Source organism: Cydia strobilella, chromosome 13 (assembly GCF_947568885.1).
Source record: "Cydia strobilella chromosome 13, ilCydStro3.1, whole genome shotgun sequence".
Classification (NCBI taxonomy): Eukaryota; Metazoa; Arthropoda; class Insecta; order Lepidoptera; family Tortricidae; genus Cydia; species Cydia strobilella.
The window spans coordinates 6,190,024-6,212,831 of NC_086053.1; the positions used below are offsets into that span (position 1 = coordinate 6,190,024).

At 38.0% G+C, this 22,808-nt stretch overlaps 1 protein-coding gene across 1 annotated transcript in view; it reads right to left on the reverse strand.

The window, feature by feature from the left end:
- LOC134746564 (runt-related transcription factor 1) overlaps nt 1-22,808 on the reverse strand; it is a 48,590-nt gene that overhangs the window by 8,460 nt on the left and 17,322 nt on the right. The window contains exon 4 of the mRNA XM_063680982.1: nt 6,466-6,663. Within this exon, the coding sequence (XP_063537052.1) occupies nt 6,466-6,663 (198 nt within the window). The remainder of the gene's footprint in view (nt 1-6,465; nt 6,664-22,808) is intronic.

Sequence of the window (22,808 nt, forward strand, 5' to 3'; positions counted from 1 at the left end):
GTTTTACTTATACTGTCAACACTTGACGAATGTTGCAAAGCATTGACTCAGTCAGTCAATTCAGTCATCAACTCATCAGCTTTAGTGGACAAGAGATTGCACTTGCAGATATTTTGACAGCACACGCAGTGCAGGCGTTATTTTAAACGTCAAACTTCTATGAGATTGTGACGTATAAATAACACTGGCACTGCGTGTGCTATCAAAATGTCTGCAGACTTTTCTTGGTCTAATACCGGTTTTGAGTTTCCATATACCTATTGTATGACCCAGTTCTTTCTTGACATAAAGAAAAACGTTCAAGCATGCTAACAACGCTCACCAATCACAATACACTGATTTGTTGAACGTCAGTGCCGGCTACGTCACAGCATGGGTTAACAAGACGGATATCCCCCATACATCATAAGGTTAATAAGAGGGCTTGCGAACTAACGACTACGCTTTGTCAACGCGCCTTAACCCGCTCGCCGCCATCTTTGGCAGCCATGTTGGATTTCAATCTACTTAGCGCTTAATGAATTTGTGTCTATTGATTTTGTTTAACCCCTTTTTGTTTTGCTTAATTAACCTTTGGTTTTGAACAAGGGAGACTGAAGGTTGTCTTGATATTTTGCTTAACTATGGTTGTTTATTTTTATAAGCTTTTGTCTAACAGTTTTATTTCACCATCCACGTTATCTTAATGGTATTTAAAATGCTAATCCACTTGAAGTAAAGAGTTTGCGTCTCCAGATGCATATATAAACAGCTAATGAAATAGTGATGTTTAATTTAATGGGATGGTTCATTCATTTTGTGCAATTTCGCTTGACTGTAAAACGAGTTAACTTAATCCAACCGTAAATCCATAATGTATAATGAACTGAACTTTATAAAACACGACTTTTTTAGGGAGAAATTGATTGCACTGTTTTCTGCATACGTAACGCTTATCATATATTTTTTTTCGCAGAACCTATTAAACATTGCCGTCAAGCCACTATGTATAAGGTAAACCTACGGACGATTTTCGCTACATGCGTAACGGTCTACGAACTACAAGATTTAAAGCAAATACAACTTATGTTTCTAAAAGGATTAATAGATTACTACACACCTTTACACATACCTACAATCCTCCGTGTGCCTATATAGAGTTATGAAAATTACGCGCATTACCAGTTAATGGGGCCGCGTCATCATTTCGAATTTATTCGAATGCGCAGTAAAAGCTCGAATCACGCCATACAAAAGGCTGTATGAGGTGGGTGGGACATTTAAAATTTACAAATGCGTAATTATGCACCCGCATTGTCGCGAGCGGGCGGCGGAAGGGTTAACCCCCTAACCTTTCTTCCCCCCTCCCCACGATCTGGGGCTTCCGGGCCTAATGCTATATTTAATTTTCTCTAAGGCTCCCTCATTAATAATGCGAGCTGCGACTTAAAGTGGTGCTCATACGGCCGCGTGGAAGAAACGTACCGCGGCGTACTGAGTGACGTGCATTAATTCGAGTATAAATTGGTAATTAAGGTTATTTTGAGGTGCTGTAATTCAGATGGGTTTATTATTTCGAGTAATTACTTGACAAAAATTTAACAATTGTTTATGTTTTGTCTTCTTGAGGCTAGCTTGATGCTGGTCCAGGTTCCTGGTCTTGATTATGTCAAGTTCAAAAGATCAATTTTCGAATGCTTAAGTACTCAATTCGTAAAATGTTAAGTAAAAAAAACTTTTTCTAGACAGTTTGTCTTTAAAAGTTAGTCTAACTTCAGACGAGTTAAACATCGTTTGTTAATTTACAGACACCTTTACATTTATAATTTACCCTTCACCCCCTAACACTATCCTAATAAAGTATAAAAAACATCTTGAGTTCTAGCCTCTTTAGTTATGACACCGATGTTTTTTATGGTGGAACAATTTTAACAGAAGAAATTTTCTTTAGTCATTTCATTGAAGTGCTCGTCAATTAGCAAAGCAATTATGATGCCTCATCCACACCTTTCCATGTTGAAGTTGCCGCGTGAATGTGGATAATTTATCATGATTTCGCGGGGTTATTGGTGCTTCAATACCGTTCCACGTTAAAACGGCGTAAGTGAGCGGTACAATTGTACTAACACCAACACTCTTTACTGACCATGGATGGACTTTATATCATTGCAATAAGGTTTACGAGTTCACAGTTCAAGGTGTAAGCGATGGTGCAGCACATACGACCTGTCTATAATTACGGGGTTACTACAGTTAAGAGGGCAGAGACGGTGCTTGGGAATTTACATATTGAAGTGGGCTAAATTGTTTCTGAGGAACAAAGCGAATGAGAGCGTTGAAAGAAGATTCGGAGGGAGCTACTTGTAGCTTGTTTGTTGGTAGTTGATGGGGATGTTTACGGATATACGTACGCTATAGAATAAAAGCTATGGAGGGTTAAAATAATTTTAATGTGACCTGATTAAAATCCATTTGTACTTACACAAAATAGGTCAGTGGCAGTAATAACACTTTGTCCGATTAGGGCAAATATGTGCTAAACGTTCCTAATGGATCAAATTATTAAGCACTCCCGTTTAGTTAATAATATATGTTTATTTGTTTATGAGGAATTGTAATAATTATCAGCCACATATATCATTAACGTTTTAAATTCACGCAAAGTAACTCGTCTTGAAATGAATCAACTGGGTGTAACAATTTTAACAATATGTTTTTTTCTTTTCTTGTAAGATCATTATTATTTCTGCAAATGAAAAGGGGTTAACTAAATGGTTTTCCTATGCATATTATTTAACCCAACTACAGTAAACTTATATCTAATTACAATTATAATGCTATAATTACACTTATTATAAGCGTATTATGTAGGTAGGTAACTTCAATTCAAACAACACGTTTCGCTACGTATCTCGTGAAGTAAGTCACTCATTTACTTCTTTCCAACTTCCAAACAGAATTATCGCTTCGCCGAAACCCTTCGAAACAAAACTTATTCCAAACTCAATATACGTCCAGCTTAAAAGCTAAAGTATATTAGCATGCATTAATGCCGGCAGGATCTTGGGCGCAGGAGCGCGAGGTGTGTAATTAGGTTAGGGCCCTTTGACACCCGCCTTAACGAGGTTTGCCTCGCCTCTGCGCAATACAAAGGCAACGGTAGTTGACTATGGTTTGTGTGGGTACAGCTTAAGACCGATGCTTATGGACAGGTGGATATTTCGTTTGATATAGATAGGGAAAAGTGATAAATGGAATTGTAATGAGGTTTGCTTTTAGAAACTTGTGTGGCTGTATTTTTTGTAGGGTGAGACACTGTAATAATTAAGACTAATAATGTTTTCATCACCTTTCAGTGTGTTATATGTATACATGTATACTGAAAGCTTTACAATGTTGTAGGCACTTATTGAAATTTAACACCCTCTTCTTCTTCTTCTTCTTCCTTCCCTTATCCCACCTACGTGGGGTCGGGTCTCCTTGTCACTGCGCCAGAGTAGTCGGTTCTGGGTTGTCTCTTCTGCTATGTTCAAGTTCTCTAGGTCGGTTCTAATATTGGACCACCATGTGGATTTTGGTCGTCCTCTTCCTCTCGGTTGTTCCGGAAGGTTCAATGCAATATTGACGACATGGTCCTTTCCTCTTCTTTGTATGTGGCCGTACCATCTTAGTCGGGTTTCAAGGAGTTTTTCTCTAATTGGAGCTACTTTGTTTACGGATATACGTACGCTATGGAATAAAAGCCATGGAGGGTTAAAATAATTTTAATGTGACCTGATTAAAATCCATTTGTACTTACACAAAATAGGTCAGTGGCAGTAATAACACTTTAAGTCCGATTAGGGCAAATATGTGCTAAACGTTCCTAATGGATCAAATTATTAAGCACTCCCGTTTAGTTAATAATATACCCCTATGTTACCTAAATGTAGGTAGGTAATACGAGAATCCACTTACTAGCGAAAAACCAGGTGCCTAGCGACGCCCTACGCGCGTCGCCACTTATTACGCCGATTAATTTGCCAGGGATTTCCGGCTAGCAACTATACGTGTAGATTAATCTGTAGTTTTAACCTTCTCTCAACATAACAAGAGTTCAGGGGAAGAACAATAAGAGACCTACGTAAGCTTAAGAGGAAAGGGGACGGCCGCTTCTCCATACAAACGTACTACCCATTTTCCTCTCTGCATATTGATATGGAAAATATTTTTAAATAATTTGATGTATTGTAAAAATTTGGAGCGAAAAACTGATTTCATACAAATGTTTAATGCTCTTAACTTTTATAATAATTAAAAATTCGAAAAAATCAAACGATATACAACAAATTGTGTCAAAATATTTTCAATAATGTTAATGTCCAGAGAGGAAAATGAGGACTACGTTTGTATGAAAAGACGATTTCGAACATTGCGGGGAACCAACTGGCAACTAATGGAACCGGCCATGACTTAGTTAATTAATGAAATAAAACTATGAAAACGGATTATATCGCGTATATTGAATTTATAATACATCCCGACGTTTCGAACTCTTTACAGCGTTCGTGGTCAACGGGTGACACACTTAGACACAAGACAATATTAGTTAATTCAATTCAATTTATTTATTTAAAAAAGACAACAATGGCCCATAATGGTTAATATTGAACGATTTGAACTTTGATATCGAAGACAACTTTTGTTTTTCTGTGTAATAATAATTCTATAACTATTTAGGTGAAAATATCCTACCGAAAAGCCTCTGTCCAATCAAACCCTATCTATTTATAGGAATAGCTCTAAAACAAAACTTCACAAAGGTAAAATAATGAGACAGTCTGGTGCCAAAAGAAGGGTTCCAAATTGATAATTAATTGTTTCGCAAAACTTCTGGAGCAAATTAAATCCCTTTTGAGGCGTCGGACGCGGCGGACTGACAAAGGTCCACGGTGACAATTTAATATCTGCCGGATAGAAACGTCGACCCTGCCTCGACCTACGATTGCAAGTGCGACGGTCTAAGGAATATGCGTTAGCGGCAGAAACTAGTAAATATACCTACATGACGGACGACCTTCATACAAGACACCGTTCCACGCGTCCCTATTTAATAGTTTACTATTTTAGCTTTATACGTAGGTACCTAGAAAATCTGTCATCAACTGCTATTTCTGACTTAAAATCCGACTTTCCTGGCCACAAAAGTACAATCAGAGCATCAAAGCTAGTGGCTTCCCCGACAGCTTACTTATAGTCCCATGACGCTATCCATGCCAAACCGATTTGGTTACTGTCTAATTAAGTAAACCATTATCTCGCGGACTTCTTTTACGTAACATCTCGTAGTTATTTAACCTCTTCCACGCCATTATTTATACAAACCAAAAAATGGAGGCGACATATAGTAGTCATTTAATGCATCCTACAACCATATTCAACCTCTTCTCCCTACAATTTTCCCCTCTTATTTTTCTTGTAGACTAGATGAACTGAATAGTTAAATTAACTTACTATATTTATATTTTGAACAGCTCTTATACAACTGTTTGATTAACCAATGTTCCATGGAACTAGTAAGTGCGAAATATTAAAAAAAAAAACCGCTGATCGCTTTTCACTTATGATTTCCAAAGCGACGCAACGGGGAGCCGTCTCCGTGACTAACTTCGCGCCGTTACACGAAGACTCAAACGCCTGCAACGTTGCACACCTATTCGCACCTCTGTAGCTATGTGTGTATCATAACTAAAATTAAACCTTACTGCGATGAAATAAGATCTACTATGTCACTGAAGTGTGTTGTCTGACTTTACCGATACGGTACGGCTTAACGGCTTAAGATCGTAGCTGTTACAAGCACTGTCTTTTTAAGTCAGTCAATTCTCTTTGAACGTTGATGTGAGAACCAAAGTGCTTGGTTCTCACTCTCATACTTAAGCAATTAAATGATGGCTTTCTGAACTTGTGGTGCCGCGAACCAGGGGCGTAAAAGGAAGAGATTTAGGTCAGTCAAGATGGCGGGTCTTGGAAATCGGCGTCTAATAGATAGTGACAAAGATAAATATAACTCCGTAATAGATGGATACAGTCTAAGGAAAAAACGTGCCTCGAAAATCAAGAAAATTTGATTCTCGTTCAGAGGGCGCTACTAGTTTTGGCCTACAGTCGTATAGATGGCGTTGACGGTTTCGTTTGTTATTTAACAATTTTAACACATGTCAGTGAAAGAACATGGGTCAAAATCATAAAAATAATTAATGCAAATAAAAAAAATCTTTTATCTATATTTAAATACATTCTATCGTATTTTTATAAATCTTCATTTTTAGTTTTAAAGTGTGTCGACAGATGGCAGTGAATTTACTGGGGTTACAAAATTTACTATGACAGTAACGCTCTAGTATCAGTTACTCTATGATAGTGACGAGCAAAGTGACCGTACAGTTGTGATGGCATCATGGTCAGTATCATCAATAAGTAAAGGAGATAAATATAATTATTTACCTGATAGTTTGAACGGTAGGGATCCCATCAGTGGGTCCGGCGCGAACCGCGGCCCGAAGTGGAAGGGATGGAAGCCATGATGGCGGGTCTTGGAGCGCGGCTCGCGCGGCCCATCCACCGTCACCTTGATGGCTTTCTGATACGTCACCACTTGTGGCGGTGACGTGGCCAGCATTATTGTCAGCGTGAAGGATTTACCTGCAAAGATATTCACATTAGTAAACAGTAAGGGCCACTTTACCCGGGCTTTACCGGTTAAACCTGGAGTTACCATGGTTACCAGTACAATTTGACACTGGGTTAACTGTTTAACCGGTTAACCTCGGGTTAGTGGGATGGTAAGAATAATGAAATAAGTAAACAATTGCTATTTTACGTCATAACTACGCTAAAAACTTATGCTGTCTAGCTTAAACCATGACGTACTCTTTGATTAATCTAGATCTAGATCTGCGCGCATAATAAAAAAAAATAGCATACTCGTAGTCTAAAGATAAAAGCACGGCGTATTATTAGACGAAGACAGTAGAGTAGAAAGTACATTTTGAAATTGGAACCTTTTGGCGAAAGCCCAAAATACCCCCACCATCCATGTTTCCATTTGTTTGTATGTCTATTTCATTCGCACGTTATACGACATTAACGGCTTACCGGATTTTAAAGTATAATAACGAAGCAGGTCCCGGGTTCGAATCCTGGTAAGGGCATATTTTTTTTTTTTTTTTTTTTTTTTTTTTTTTTTTTTTTTTTTTTTTATTCAGAAACAAACAGTCATACATAGTTTATGAACTTAGTTTAAAGACAAGAAAATCAGACCTATAGTTTCATAACAAAATAACATATAAATAGGTCCGTGGCTATTAACTACATAAGAGAAAGACTTAGTTTGTATTTTACAATTACTATAAATATACTTAAAATATGTAAATCAATGAATTGATACCTTTGTAAAAATTAAAATTGTAAGTGAGTTTAAACAAGATTTAAATTTAGTTATAGATATTTACTATTTAAATGCATTCTTAAGTTGTGTTAGTGTACAGTTAAAAATGTCTATATCATTAAGTTTAAGGTTCTCATTAAATAGTTTACATGCGCGTTTGATGAATACATTCCCACCGTAACCAGTCCTACTGAATGGTATAGAAAATAAGTTTCTTTTACGACAACGGCGCTCTCGTCTTCGCGGAACTCTAAAACAGATTTTATGTAAAAGAATAGGGGCTTCTAGTTGAGAATGGAAAATTTTAAAGAGCAAAACGGAATCAGTGGAATCACGACGGTCACTAAGAGTTTGAATATTAAAACGTTTACAAGTGTCGGTATAGGTATAGTCAGCAGTATAGGCTAGTCCAGTCCTGAAGGCCAGTGATTTAATAAATCTTTTTTGAAGTCTCTCAATTCTGTCAATGTGTACTTTGTAGAAAGGTTTCCATACTGAGCTACAAAATTCAAGATGGCTTCGAACATAACTGTTGTAGAGAATTTTATATGTTAGGCGGCTTTTAAATGGTTTGCCAACGCGCATAATGAAACCTAACTGTTTATATGATTTTGCTAGCATTTTATCAATGTGTGGGATAAATGTGAGTTTGGTATCCATAATCACACCAAGATCTCTGATTTCGGTTACTCTGTTTAAGGTTTTACCGGATAAGGTGTAGGGGTAATTAATTACATTTTTCTTTTTAGAGAAAGTGATGACATTGCATTTTTCTAAGTTAAGAAACAGGTTATTTATTGCACAGTATCTAACTAAGTTGTTTAAATCATCTTGTAATTTTTCACAGTCGCCAATATTTTTAACTGTCCTAAAAATCTTTGTGTCATCTGCGTAAAGTAATAATTTAGAGTTCTGGATGTAATTAGACATGTCATTTACATAAAGAGTAAAGAGCAAAGGACCCAAGTGAGAGCCCTGAGGGACTCCAGAACTAACAGACACCCATTGAGATTGATAGCCCAACAAGACAACCGCCTGACTCCTGTTTTCAATGTAGGATTTGATCCAGCGAAAGAGGTCGCCATGTATACCAAGCCTCCAAAGCTTAGACAATAGCTTATAGTGACAAATCTTATCGAATGCCTTGGAAAAATCAGTATAAATAGCATCCACACTATGACCATCATCCATTGCACTATAAATTTCATCAGTAAAAGTTAGTAAATTACTGTCAACAGATCGACCTTTATAAAAACCATGCTGATTTGGAATGATATGGCGACGTACAACATTAAAAAATTGGTCAGTAACAATTTTTTCAAGCAACTTTCCAAGAATACATAATTTAGAAATAGGACGGTAATTTACAACATCACTACTAACTGAACCCTTGGGAATAGGAGTGACCCATGCTTGTTTCCAAGTTTTGGGCACAACGCCGTCTTTAATTGACTTAGTGTATAATAAGGTGACAGGAGTTGCAAGAGCAGAACTGCAGGATTTAATTAGTAGCGGATGAATGCCATCGGGTCCAGCACCTTTATGGACATTAACTGTTTTTAAATATTGTAAAACTGTGTTGTAATTAATCTTTATGGTACCTAGATCGATAATAGAATCAGGCGTTGGACTTTTTATTATATCGCCCAGGTCTAGATTACTAGGTTTTTCAAAAACTGATTGAAAATGACAATTGAAAAAATTACATATCTGTTCGCCGTCAGAACTAGTTATGCCTTTATAGTGCATTGATTGAGGTGGTTTATTTTTAGAAAATATAGACTTTACGTAAGACCAGAAAAAATTTGGATTTCTTTTGATTTTACTTTCTGAATAAGATATATATTTATTATAGCATTCCAGCTCTAATTTATTGGCTCGTTTACGCAGAGTACTAAAAGTCTGATAGTCCAAGGGGTTGCGATATAGTTTCCAACGTTTATGATATTTTCGTTTTTCTCTTAAAATCTTACGTAGGGGTAAACTATGCCAGACAGGGGCAGAACGAGTAGGCTGACGAACAATTCGTTGTGGAATATACTTGGAAATTAAAGTTTTAATCAAGTCATTAAATTTTGTCAGACAATCATCTATGTTCAAGTTTCTAAAGAAATTAATCCAATTAATAACAGAAAGTTCAGCATTAATTTTTTCAAAATTACCAGCATGAAAGTTATAAACGAAGTGCGGCGCCGGCTTTAAGTGAGATAAAGTATTAAATTTTAAGTCTAAACAAATAGCCCTGTGGTGCGCATCCTCCGGCGTGAGTGGTGAATCGCAAGCTGATAAGCGGCAGTCATTGTTGGAAAAAATTAAATCTAATATTCGGCCATTGATATTAATTACTGAATTATACTGTTTAGTTCCCGTATATGATAAGAATTCATATATTAATTGTGTACCAAAACTACAACACGCCGTCAGATCCATCCCAGATGCAGAATTCATAGCCCAGTTCGCCTCAGGTATATTGAAATCACCAGAAATTAAAAACAGGTCATCCGGCCGGTCGACAATTATTTGACTAGCAAGGTCAACGAATGTGGTTAGTGCATCTCGGTGATTGGGTCCGTTAGGAATATAAATACAGGCTATGTTAAGATAAGATTGTTTTTCATTATGACAAGGGAACGATGATGTCATGTTGTGTATATTACGTACAATGGGAAGTGAAACCCATAAACATTCACAATGGGCGAGCGATGGGACAGCCCAGTCACGGCGCAGCGGCTGGTACTCTGAGCGCACGGCAACCGCGACCCCTCCGCCCCGCGATGCACCACTCGCCTCTGCTGACCGATCACAACGAAAAACGCTATACCTATTATCAAAGTACTCTAAGTCGTAAAAGTCAGCAGTCAGCCACGTCTCCGTTAAGCAAATAAAGTCATAGTCAGATTTGGTTACTTGTGAGAAAAAATCATGTGACTTTGTTCTTAAGCCCCTAACATTTTGATAATAACCTGAAAATAATATTCTATTCACTTAAAACAGTTGAAGTACATAATACACTCAAGAGCAATGAAAATGGGCCACCCTGTATTAGTATTTCTATACAGAGGGACCCACCGACACCGTCCCTAAGTTTTTTAACGTAAATAATAACATTTTTTTGCAAAGACGGGAGCAAACGAGCGTTATACAACAATAAGTGTAAACGGTAGGTACTGAAAGCTTTATATAAACAACCAGGTTGAAATACAGGCAGTGGCACAGGTGTGGGAATAATATTATTACTTACATAGCAACGCGAGTAAGAACATTTATATTGTATGTAACAATAAATCAGGATAATTAAGTTAGGTATTATACAGACGATAGTAAACAAAAACAGTGATTTAAATTGTATGCGGTGGTATAACATTTGTGTGTAAATTAGAGAGTACAAGGGTAGATAAGTATATATATGTATAACATTGTTTATTGTAAGACCGATGAAAAAAAGGGATATGAGTCAGGTAAGTTTCTTTAGAACAGACTCGTTGGCAATATGGATAACTTTGCATTTTTCGTTTTTACGTAAAAATATTTTACAGTCCCTCGTCCACAAAAATTGATAATCACGCTCCGTTTTAAATTGTCTCGCGAGTTTTAATAATAATTTATTTGAAGGCGTGAGGTGATCGCTCAGGTATAACGTAGATGCGGGTCCAGGCAGTTCTATGTCAACAGTAGTAAGGCCGCGTCTCGCTCGCACAGCAGCTAGTAGTTCATCTTTTCGCCTGCGTTGTGTGAACTTCACGATTATGGCGGGTGGGCGTACATTGGTTTGCGAGTTGCTATGCAGGGCCTGAAAGCGACGTACTCGATGAATCGTGTCGACATCGGTATCTAAAAGGGTGTAACCGACCTTAGAACAAATGTTTCGAAAAATATTGTTCAAATTTTCGCCTTTAGTAAGCGGGACACCCGATATTTCAATATTGTTTAACAACGCGAATTGTTTGAGGCTGTTGTTCTCGGCGACCAGGCCCTCGATGGTATCTTTTACCTTATTAACACTGTCAGCAGCTGCAGATAAACTAGTTCCTTGCTCCTCAACTGACAACATCCTATGGTTTAATTCTGCCAATTCCGACTTCATACGGTCCTGCTCCTCCGACATTTTTTCGGCCAGCGCCTTGACGGAATTTATTTCAACTTTGATGTCGTCAACTATGTCTCGTCGCATATTTTGGAGGTTTACATTCTGTGTATTACTAGTCGTAGTCAAAATGGACATCATCTCCTTCCGAAATGCTGCCAGGTCCTCTTTAATACTGCATTCGTGTTCGTGCTCGGGCTCGGGTTGTTTACGTTTGCGAAGAAATGATATGTGCTCATGATCACTCATTTTGGATAGATCGGGCTGTGAGCCACCACTAATATGTGGCGTAGTTTTAGTTGGAGTGCGTGATAAATGCATTAAAACACACCCGAAACAAATAATCCTTAGAACACAAAACACGGTAATTGTATTTATAATTCACTATACGAAATACGAGCGAGAAACAACTTAATCACTCTAGAGATAAGAACTAAATTGCACTGATGCGTTAAGTAACAGCTCTTTGCGATAAGCACACGTCCTCTCGGTAGCTAGCTAAGACCGGTGAATGAGTGAAGTGAATTTTTGTGTGTATCTAAAAATTTTGTCCCTGAGTTATCTTCGTGAGTCTAAATGTACATTAAAATGTACATATTCATTGCAATCTACTTTGAACCTTTTGATGAAACAAATAGAGTAGCATTTCTTTTGTTTTACTGCGTTGTAAAACAAACGAACTTCGTTCCAATTTACTTATAAAATAAGGTTCAAATTAAAAATTTAAAAACTTTATATGGTGGGTCTTACGAGGTTATGGATGTGTTCTATGTAAGTAGTAGTAGTAGTAGTAGTAGAAATCACTTTATTGTCCACAACACAGGTTTACAAAAATAAATTATAGTAAGTAAGTAAGTAAGTAAGTGTAAGTATTTAGATATAAATAAAACGTCGTCTAGTACCCACAACACAAGGTGGGACTAGGTCAATCTGTGTAAAATTGTCCTATAATATTTATTTATTTTTAAAAAGTTGTTAGATTCGTCTTGATTATGGTTCTTATAGATAATACATAAATATTATACGGACATTTAGTAACGGTGCAGCCACGATACAGTATCTATTATGTAGGCGCGATGCTGTCGATGGTATACGTATACGTACGTATACGTGGTACGTATACGTATACGTGGTATAGAGTATACGGTATACCCTCGCACACCTAAACACGACTCTTAGGGCCTACCGCAAACACCGAAGTTCGCAAATTGCGGGCATCTTTCTCTTTAACTCCAATTAAGGCGTAATTAGAGTGACAGAGAAAGATGCTTGCAATTTACGTACTTCGTTGTTCGCGGTAGACCCTCTGCATTACACAATCGCGCTACTGAATCGCTGCAAAACGTCACCGTGTGCTAGCTTCCTCAGAGTTAAAGAATTACTACAGATTAAAATTGAAAGTAAACGTTTTGTCGTGTCAATCGGCTAGGTCGTGTTGGCACGCGGGCCACGCCACAAATCAGCCGCCGACAGCTCCGCTGCGACATGATCTCGCAACGTGGTTGCGCGCAGCTACGTGACCCCTTGAGGAAAGGGTTGTGGGATTGTTTAAGTAAAATATAAAGATTATAGCTTTCACTATAAGTCCATAGGTCCATACTTAAGACGCAGAGTCGTTTTTCTAGCCAATGTGGACATGTCTGTTTTTTTAAAATAGGTAGATATTTTACCTGTGAACTTGTTTATTTATATGTATATGTACATTTAATATATACAAACACGAAGGTTTCACTACTGCTAAAACACACACACACACACATAATTTATTTAATTAAGAACAATTGGTAACCGATACATACTCGTTGCATTTCACGGTGCAAATGCTAAAGCCACTAATAATGGTGCTAAACTAAAGTACGAGTACTTAATACTGAACAGCGTGACAGACCACGCAGCCCACTAACATGCGGAATGTATCACTTATCGACCTTGAGGTATATTCTGATTGTAATAACGTATTGTGAATTTTGTGTTAATAAAAAAGATATTTAGGGCTGCGTAACAATGCTCTGACCTAGGCAATTATTTTTTACAAAATTTACGTGCGAACAGAGATAGCTTATCGAGGCGCTCATTTCGTTTCAGCCCCTTATGACATTTTATTTTATTTATTTGGCTCACAAAATAAGTTACAGACACAAGAATTACAATAATGACTCTGTCACGTTACTCCCTCCTCCACGTATATTGGAGGAGTGAGTAACGGAGCTGGGAGTGAGGAGGTAGAAAGGAAAGGATAGATATAACAGGGGTAGGTTCTTTATTTATCGGCTTTTGTCTAAATATGACACGCTAACAGATGGTTTAATTACAAAAAGAATAAAAATACGATTATAGTCGCGCTAGTAGCACGCGCAAGGCAGGAGCACGCACACGGATAGGCGCGCTGATAGCACGCGCAAAGGTGAGGCGCGCTGGTAGCACGCGCACAGTAAGGCGCGCAGATAGCACGCGCAAAGGTAAGGCGCGCAGATAGCACGCGCAAGGTGAGGCGCGCTGGTAGCACGCGCACGGTAAGGCTCGCTGGGTAAGGCGCGCTGATAGCGCGCGCACGGTAAGGCGCGCTGGGTAAGGCGCGCTGATAGCACGCTCTTCGAAGAGGCGAGGCGCGGTGACAGCACGCGCCTGTTGAGGCGAGGCGCACCGATAGCGGGCGAGGCGCGGTGACAGCACGCGCCTGTTGAGGCGAGGCGCGCCGATAGCACGCGCCTAGGAGACGAGGCGCTCCGTTAGAGCAACCGCAAAGCACCACCGGACTTGGGCGCGTGCAGAGAGAACGCCAGACTTTGCCAGGAACACAGGTACTTTTTATGGAGCGCGAGCGAGGGTTTCTTGATGGTGCGGGGCCTGGCTTGGCCCCGCACGGACCCTTATAACTGACGTTCCTTAGTTGGGAACTAGAAGCAAAAACTGAATTCAGATGTCCGCTGGGCCGCTTATATAGCTAGCGATAACATTTTCTAGAATTATACATTATCTTATAATTATTTTTGAAAATATTTGAAAATATTTGTTCACCAGTAACAATTTTTAGATAAAATTTAGAAAAAACTACTTGAAAACTATACGACCTAAACTTCATGCTAAAGAATTTAGAGTAAATTAATAGTTTGACGGATTATGTCGAAACAAAAAAACAAATATGTCAAGGAAAATTTATAGTGAATTTTAGGTCGATTAGCTTCGAAATTATAATAAAAACATGAAGTGATTAGAAAAACAGCAAGGTAAGTAACCGGACGGGTCAGGGCCGTATTAGGGTAGAAGGAGTTTAGGGAGAATTTAGAAATGGTAGCCAAAAAGTAAAACATTTTAAATCAACAGTTTCAGGGAGTAATTTGGAAGACGAGAATCAGACAGGAAGACAAGGCTAAAGCGTTAAGGAAGTATAACCGATTGGAGAATCCAGAGGATCAGCCCGTGGGAGTAAGGACTGGGAGTTAGGACCCAGGTATGAGATGCTACAACTCACAGTTCAGATCTGATTAACACGCATTCACCGCTAAGCTACGGTCGTAGCGCTACGTCGTAGCCGATAACGTGGCTTTCCCGATATGTATTGAAAATGCTTCGTAGAGGCAAAACGACAACCGTGTCGTGATTAACACTGAATGGGTAAAACAATGTATTGATTAAGAAAATACGGTTAGCGGTATGACGTGTAACTTTTGGCTTGTAATTAGTTTCTTGGAATTTTACATAATTTGAAATTTACCGCTCGATATTCGTTAAAGGAAATCGTTTTTTTGGTAATTTTACGGTATAATAAAGCACATTTAAGTAATGATACTCGTATGAAATAATAACATTATTTGCGGGCATAAGACACACCGCGAGCGCGGCGGCGGGTTGCGTGGTCTACCCTGACCCTAACGCGCTCCATAACTCGGTTTGCTGAGTTTGGCCACAATCGTGTCTATACGACATTGGTCTCTTTTATAGCGCTTCGTAACAGATACCTAGGTACGTGCTATAATTAAGCGATAGCCAAGCTAGACGCTGGGTCAATTTTGTTTAATATATTCATTGGTGAGAGAGAAGAAAATAACGCAACCCAATAACACGAGAATTGTCGGAGCAAATGCGACAGTGTCACTAATTCTTAAGTAAACTGATTTTCATCAGACCATTTCATTTCCCTTTTTGTAATTGTAACGCTTTCATTAAAATGTAGGTACGAGTATGGACAATCTACCCCACTGTCGGATCAAGGACGATTTTTAATTTGCTGTTTTATAAAAACTGTAATAGATGTCATATATTAAAGAAACACCGGAATAAGAACCGAGTATGGAAGAAGACGCCGGTTCGAATCCGGCCTTCACCACTGGAGGGCTTCGTCACTTTTTCTTTAATATATGACGTCTATTACAGTTTTTAATTTATATACATAGTAGTGTGACTACTTAAAAAACACAAATCAAAATATTTAATAAAATAATTTGATTTGTTCCCAAACTTGTTGCAGTTTTATGTCAGTGAATAGGTATCGGTTTATTAACAACCGAAAATGTGTTATAATAATATAACAGTGCATTTTACGGATTAATTAGGCACACCTGTGTTATGATATTATGAAATGAGAGCATAATTTTCGTGCGGGCTCAAGATACCGCGAGTGCGGGTCCGCGGTCTGCCCCAACGCCCGATGCGACCATATTTCCCGTGGCTGCCTTTGGCCACAATCGTACATTTACGAGTTTTACAACATATCTCTCCTGAAAACGCCGCTCTAAGTACGTTGAAAACGAATAGACCGACCTACCTTTAGTTTTGCTAAATAAGCGCCGTCGGATCCCACATTTTTTTTTGTTGTCTAGAAAAAGGAATAATACCTACTGACGGCAAGTTGGTAATGTTAATTACTAATCCTGGTATAACTAATTACTACAACATCAGCTGACCGTTGAACACATTCGAATCCTAATTACGTCTGAACGAATCGCAAGATAAAAATTCCGCAAAGCGTTCAAAATAAAGGAGGGTGTTACATTCCCAGCGTCTGGCTGTATGCCAGCAGCCGTGGTCCTTCGGGCCATGAAAACGACATAAACACCCCCCCTCCGGCCGCACCCAACCCCCCCTCCGACCCGAAATGAGCGGCCTCCCACTTATTTTCATAAAACCCACATAAAGTGAACGCGAACTTAAGAGAGACCAAGAAATTGTTTTTCAGCTCCAATTTTCGCCAAAATAAGCAATTTCGTGAGTTGCTGGGAATGAGATAGTCCCGTCGGCTCTTCTTGTTTTGTATCCAATTTCTTTTATATATGTATCTTTATGTTGAGTGTGTTGGTGTTCATATCAAATTGTCTATGTTACCTATATTCATTTAAACTAAAAAGTTATTTGAACGAATTCGCAAAATTTAGGAATCACATATTAACTTGTGTTATTACGGTAGTTTGCGGTCCAAAAAGACCTGAAACAAGCAGACATGAACCCATATATCGCCCAAAATCGCCCGGAATGGAGAAAATAACAAGGAGAGCCGACCCCAGATAATGGGAAATGGCGCAGGCAGATGATGATGATTACGGTAGTTTGCAACCGTTTGGACTATTTCTTGCATCAATGTATGTGTCATCGACATTAAAATCATATTATACAAATACTTATACAGGTACTTATATTAGTTGACAGCCCATTTATCACCTCTATTGCTTGCAAGAAAAATGGAAGGTGGCAATTATAGGAGCAGTGTCCCGCGCTGTTATATTTCCGTCATCGCAAAGCTTCTATTACCCTAATCTAGCATTGGGTAAATATATATAAGATGTCATTGAAACATATAAAGACATCGGATCTCTCCAATACGCAAAGCATATACTACATAAATGTAGATAGCAAATATAATATGCTCTACCAACCCATACATGTCAAAGGGAACGTTAAGGGAAAAAATGAAGGCATTTGCCGCCTTCTACATAAATCACTGAGTTATTCATAAAAAGGCTTTCGTCTGCCCCCTCGCGAACATATTGCAGTTTGCACGTGCGACATACTTCATAAACTGCTGATATTGATCCCCTAGGGGGCGCCACAATGTACCTACACGGGCTCATACAAATATTGTGTCTGAATAAATAACTTGCAGTTATTGCTTAGTTCTGTTTGAGCGAATTTTGCTCGTAATAGGACGCGTGGCGCCATCTAGCAAGCGCGTGTGGAACTAATAAGTTATGAAGAGCGTTCAAAGGGTATGGTTTAATTTTAAAACGCATCGTCGTTAATAATATGATTGCTAACATTGTTTAATATCTTACATTTGAAAGTAAGTATAGGTAAATAATAGAGATTAAACCGTTTTATTATTCAAATGCAAGTCAAAAAACAAAAGCCTGCAGTAACTATTCATTATTATCACAAGTATTAAATTGTAGATAAGTACACTTTGTTAATTATCAACTTCTAGCAAAACATTTGCATTTACAGCAAAAAACACAATAATACCTGCGCTAAATTTGTAAAAATAAAAAATTATGCCAGTGAAAAGAAAACACATTATTCTCAAGAGCTTCCGGGTGGGTGCGTCAGATTAAAAATCAGCTTTATGCCATCATAAAGCAGGAGGAGCGTTAAGATAAGAGTCCCGTCCGCTAAATAAAAAATGAGCCGCAATCGTAATGGCTGCCAGCTCCTTTGATCTGGGTTTCACGGGCTTATTGGGGATTTGCGAGAGCGCCAATTTGGATATAAAACAGCCCGATACGCATTAGGGATATTAACCAATTGACTACACACGTATGACACACTGACACACGCATACCTACACATAATTTTCAGCATAAAGTCCCCTCCACAATAGAACGTGGCCAATAAGCAGCGTAGTAAAATCCGAGTTTATTGAAGCGTCAAAAGAACAAGAAAGTCAAAAGCGAGCGCAATTAATAACGTCTCCAGGGAAGCACCTCAAGCCAAGCGGTCAATATTACCGAGACCCTCAATTTTCGCCACTCTCCCCAGCGCTAATAACAATAATTAGGAATGAGTGGTTCAATAATTAAAAACGGAAAGAGAACAACCCGAAAAAGACGGGCTAAACTGTAAAGAAAGTGAGTTTGTCCCTTTCTGATGTTAGCTAAGTGAGTGCTTCCGTTTCGCTCATCTCAATTTGCTTTATGAATTTTTTGCACCCCCATAGTTCTTCTTTTAAATTTATTAAAATTGTAATGAATGTTTTGGCCTGTCTTCCGCTTTAAGGAAAAGTAGGTTCCTTTAATAATTTTAAACAATTTCACGGTTTAGACTCACTTGTTTTAGTCACTCGCGCGACATGTTTCGGAGAGCCTAGGTCTCCTTTCTCAAGCACTAATAGTGCGAGCAGCGTTCACGACGGCCGTGCATCGCGTACTGCGTAAACCGTGAAATTAAATTCGACCTTTAATCATATTTATAGACGCAAGGCAGATCACTTCGCATCGACTTGCACCAGTCACCAGCAATGTTTTCTATAATTTACATATTATTAAAATATAAAAACACCAAACCTATATTGGAAACACCAGATTCTTATCATAGTACTATTAGGTAAGTACGAGTAATACGTACTCTGAAAGTAATTGATCAAAAAATTACAGAAGGTTGTACATTATTTGCGAAGTGTCTTGAGTTAAGTATACCTAAGGATACTTCTTTTATAAGAAAAAATAAGATACCAAGTTATGAAATAAGTATTTTATTATAATGCGCCCTCAATATAACATCGTCCAAAAGTGCAAAAACACCCCACAACATATCCGCCGAGATGTTTTGAAATAACAAGGCTAATTTAAAATCATTAGTTCAGCGAAGGGCCGAGTGAACTGTATCAAAGGGGCTCCAGTTAATAACGAAAGGTGAGGCGGAGATCTTTTTCGCCACGGCTTTTACAAAAATAATTTCACCTCCAAGGGAGGCCAGAAACAGGTGCAATTTACACTTAGACTAAAGAGTTTTGAACTCTCCGCCTTTAGAAATAAGAAGGATTGAAGTGTATGATGTAGTTGGTAAGCAGCTTCATATTCTTGAACAGACGTAGAGGAGGTATTGTGCTGGTTGCAGACGATGCGTGTAAAATGTAGTGAAGTTGCTCAAAAAGTGCTACTTTACGTAGCTGTTTAGCGTGCGGAAAGTTGGTTTTCGCGGACTAGTGCTTTTCACTTTTCCATTTTTTTTAATTTATACTTGTTCCAATTCATGACTACTTATTGATGAGTGTTAATATTAGTTTCCTTTAAACGTCGTAACCAACATTTTCATATTTTATTACTTACCTCTTCATCATTATAACACGTTTTTAAATCCGTTCTTAATAAGTTCTCCGAATGGAACGGAATAGCTATGGAAGATAGCTGCCGAAACGCCTGTCAGACAAGAGGCGGTTTTCTTACTGCAAGCTAAGTTTCCAAAGGCAACATTCGATATGGTTTTTATCCCTTACTTATTGTTTTTCTTATTTTTTAGCAACTGTATTAAAAAACGTCATTCGATACACGTGCGGAAATGTCATTCTTCACGCGTCCCGAGTCTTATCTATATGGAGTAATGACATACTTTCCGCAATAGCATCGAAATGTACTATTTTGATTCTTTGATTGCACATGTGAAATAAAATGTAAAAAAAAAGTCATACAAAGAGTTACTAAGTATCAACTACTTACTAGAGTGAATAGAAATGTCTAGGCGAAGTTAAAAGATATTTTTTTAACTTTTTATTTATCATTGGATAGTTACATCTAGTCTAACGCAGGGATCATAAAGCTGTTACATCTTTGCCCCAATAAATTTTTAATTAGATATGTAGAATATGAATAAAAAAATTATGAACAGCAGCATGTGTACAGGTTGATAATCTTCAAGCCATAAACCATAAAAAAGTCAACAAAATCAGTCAGTCCAAAGTCGCAAAAACACTGACAAAAACGCTAATCAGCATTGGTCTAGCGTGTTAAAGACATTTTACACCTGAAAACATTTAATTTGTAGCTTCATAAGTTTATAACACGCGTCCTTGACATGTTATATTTTTGGAAACATTTAAAAAGTACACTTTAAATGTAATGTCAGCCAATTAAAGACGCGTGTGGGGGCAGGGTGAGGGTGTATTTTTTATCGCGACTCGAAGGCGGGGGTCAATCAATCGATTAGCAGATGTCACTCCTTGACTACTGGTGCGGTAAATTGGGCTCTTACTGCACGAAGGCATAATAAGGCAGGACGGATCGTTAGTTAAATGCGAAATTAAATTTTCAATCTTTGATTCTTTCTATTGATTTTTTATGAGGTTATGTAAAGAACCAAAATGGAATGATAGTGACGACGTCCTACTATATATAATTACGAGTATTGTGTAAAATAACCTTTCACATTTATGACTCAAATCTAGGTAAGGATATTTTTATACTTGCATTGCATCTAATGAATTAAAAATTCAATTTGAATCATACAAAATTTACGAATAAATTTAAAAATTATATTTACTCGTGTAATAAAAGATAATTTTTCCCTTGAACTTGCCCCAACTTACCCTATTATTTTAATCATCAATTCGGTTTGTTAGAATGGAAACTTTTCTGTAATTAATAATTCCTAGCTAAATGAAAGTGTAGGCTGTCCGCTCCCCGCTGACACGGCAAACCGAAGCAAAAAACGTTGGGGGCCCTCATTAAATTTTTCGCTTATTAAAAATTCCCCGCGCCCCGTCCCTCGGCATCAGATATCCAACTTTTTATCCCGGAACGAAACAAAAGTTATGTTCGCGGGGCACCGATCTCCCCTTTGTCTTTTCACTCGATAATTTGAGTGAGATTTTCTCGCAATTTAAGATAAACAAAGAGAGCGCTTACCCTTAATTGGAAAGCAGAGCGTTATTCAGGAAGGAACGTGACAAATAGACACCTCTTAACTTCTTTTCCACTTTAGCCGCTCTGGGCTATATTGGTTTTTTCCGTGTGCTACCAGAAAGCTTTTGTTTGTTTAAGGAAATGTTAATGAGCATTTTTATTGTGTTGCCTGGGGAGCCCGTGTTTTTTCTGGCACGTGTCGATCACAATTAAACATTTTTTGCGCACTCACCTGTTTCTTGCAAATTTCATCTTTCGCAGGGAGGCAAAAATAAAATTGAAGTAGGTGAGAATATTTTAAAAACGAACAAGAGAATTTCTAAATATAACTGTAACGTGGTACCTATCGCCTATAATAGAAGTTCGTGAATTTCGTGATGGGGAACTAAAAGCAATGGCGACACATACTGTGATAAAAAAATACACGTAAGTCAGCTGCCGAAATTGTGCGACAATGCCCAGATAATAAATGTGTTCCTTAACCGACATGCGTTCAAAGTTAAATAAATAAGAAGTTATTAGAAAACGAAATACAAACAAAATGTCTTTAACCTATTTTTAATTTCTCAGGAAAAACAGCATCAATTCTGCTAAGTACTACACTTTTTCAATGTGATAAACATAGTTTCCTATTTCATCAAAACAGCAATCCCACTTTACATAACTGCGTACATCACTTAAGATTACAAGTTAAACTGGCGAGATTCCTAATTGTGATAGCTGAGCACGCCTAAACTAACATTTTGGGTGACATTCCAACTGCTTACCGAGAACTCACTAGTTGAGTTCAGCTCAACTTGACAAATTGAGCTTATTTTTCTAGCATTCGCACTGCATCTCACTCTTATTATATTTGTGTGAGCGAGATGGGCTGCCAGTGCTGTGACCAGCGGTAGTACCCTGCCTGATTGCACAGTTATAGAATAATTAATATAACTCGACAATAGATGTCGCGACGAACGAAAAGTCTAATGCTCAATGATTTTCAGCTAATATTATAACCGGATTAACCAGAACTAATTTCAACTACAATATTAGTTAACTTATTATTAGTTAAATATACTTAACTTACAATATTAGTTGTAAATTGTTGAACAATACACTTTTCGTCTGTCGCAACACGCGGGACATCTAATGTCGAGTAGCAGTACCTACTGATAATTCCGCTACTTGACGTTCTCCGTTACGTTCTTGATGTCGACTACGAAAATAATAGTCGTTTTCGTAACAAAACTGATGTATGGAGTGAGTACTCTATGTCTACTTAATTCTCTTTGGCAAAGTCTAAGAAAAAATCGTGCTCACGTGTTTGATAGTTGTAGATGGTGCTGTACTTCGTCATTCATTATGTTTTGTGGTTATTTTATTACCGCAATATATAAGTACCTACTGTACACACTCTCAAATTTGTCTAAAGCTGGCCATACACAGTATACATACTAGGGTACGCTGTACAGTTCAACTGCACAGGTAAAACTGGTTAGAAAACTGC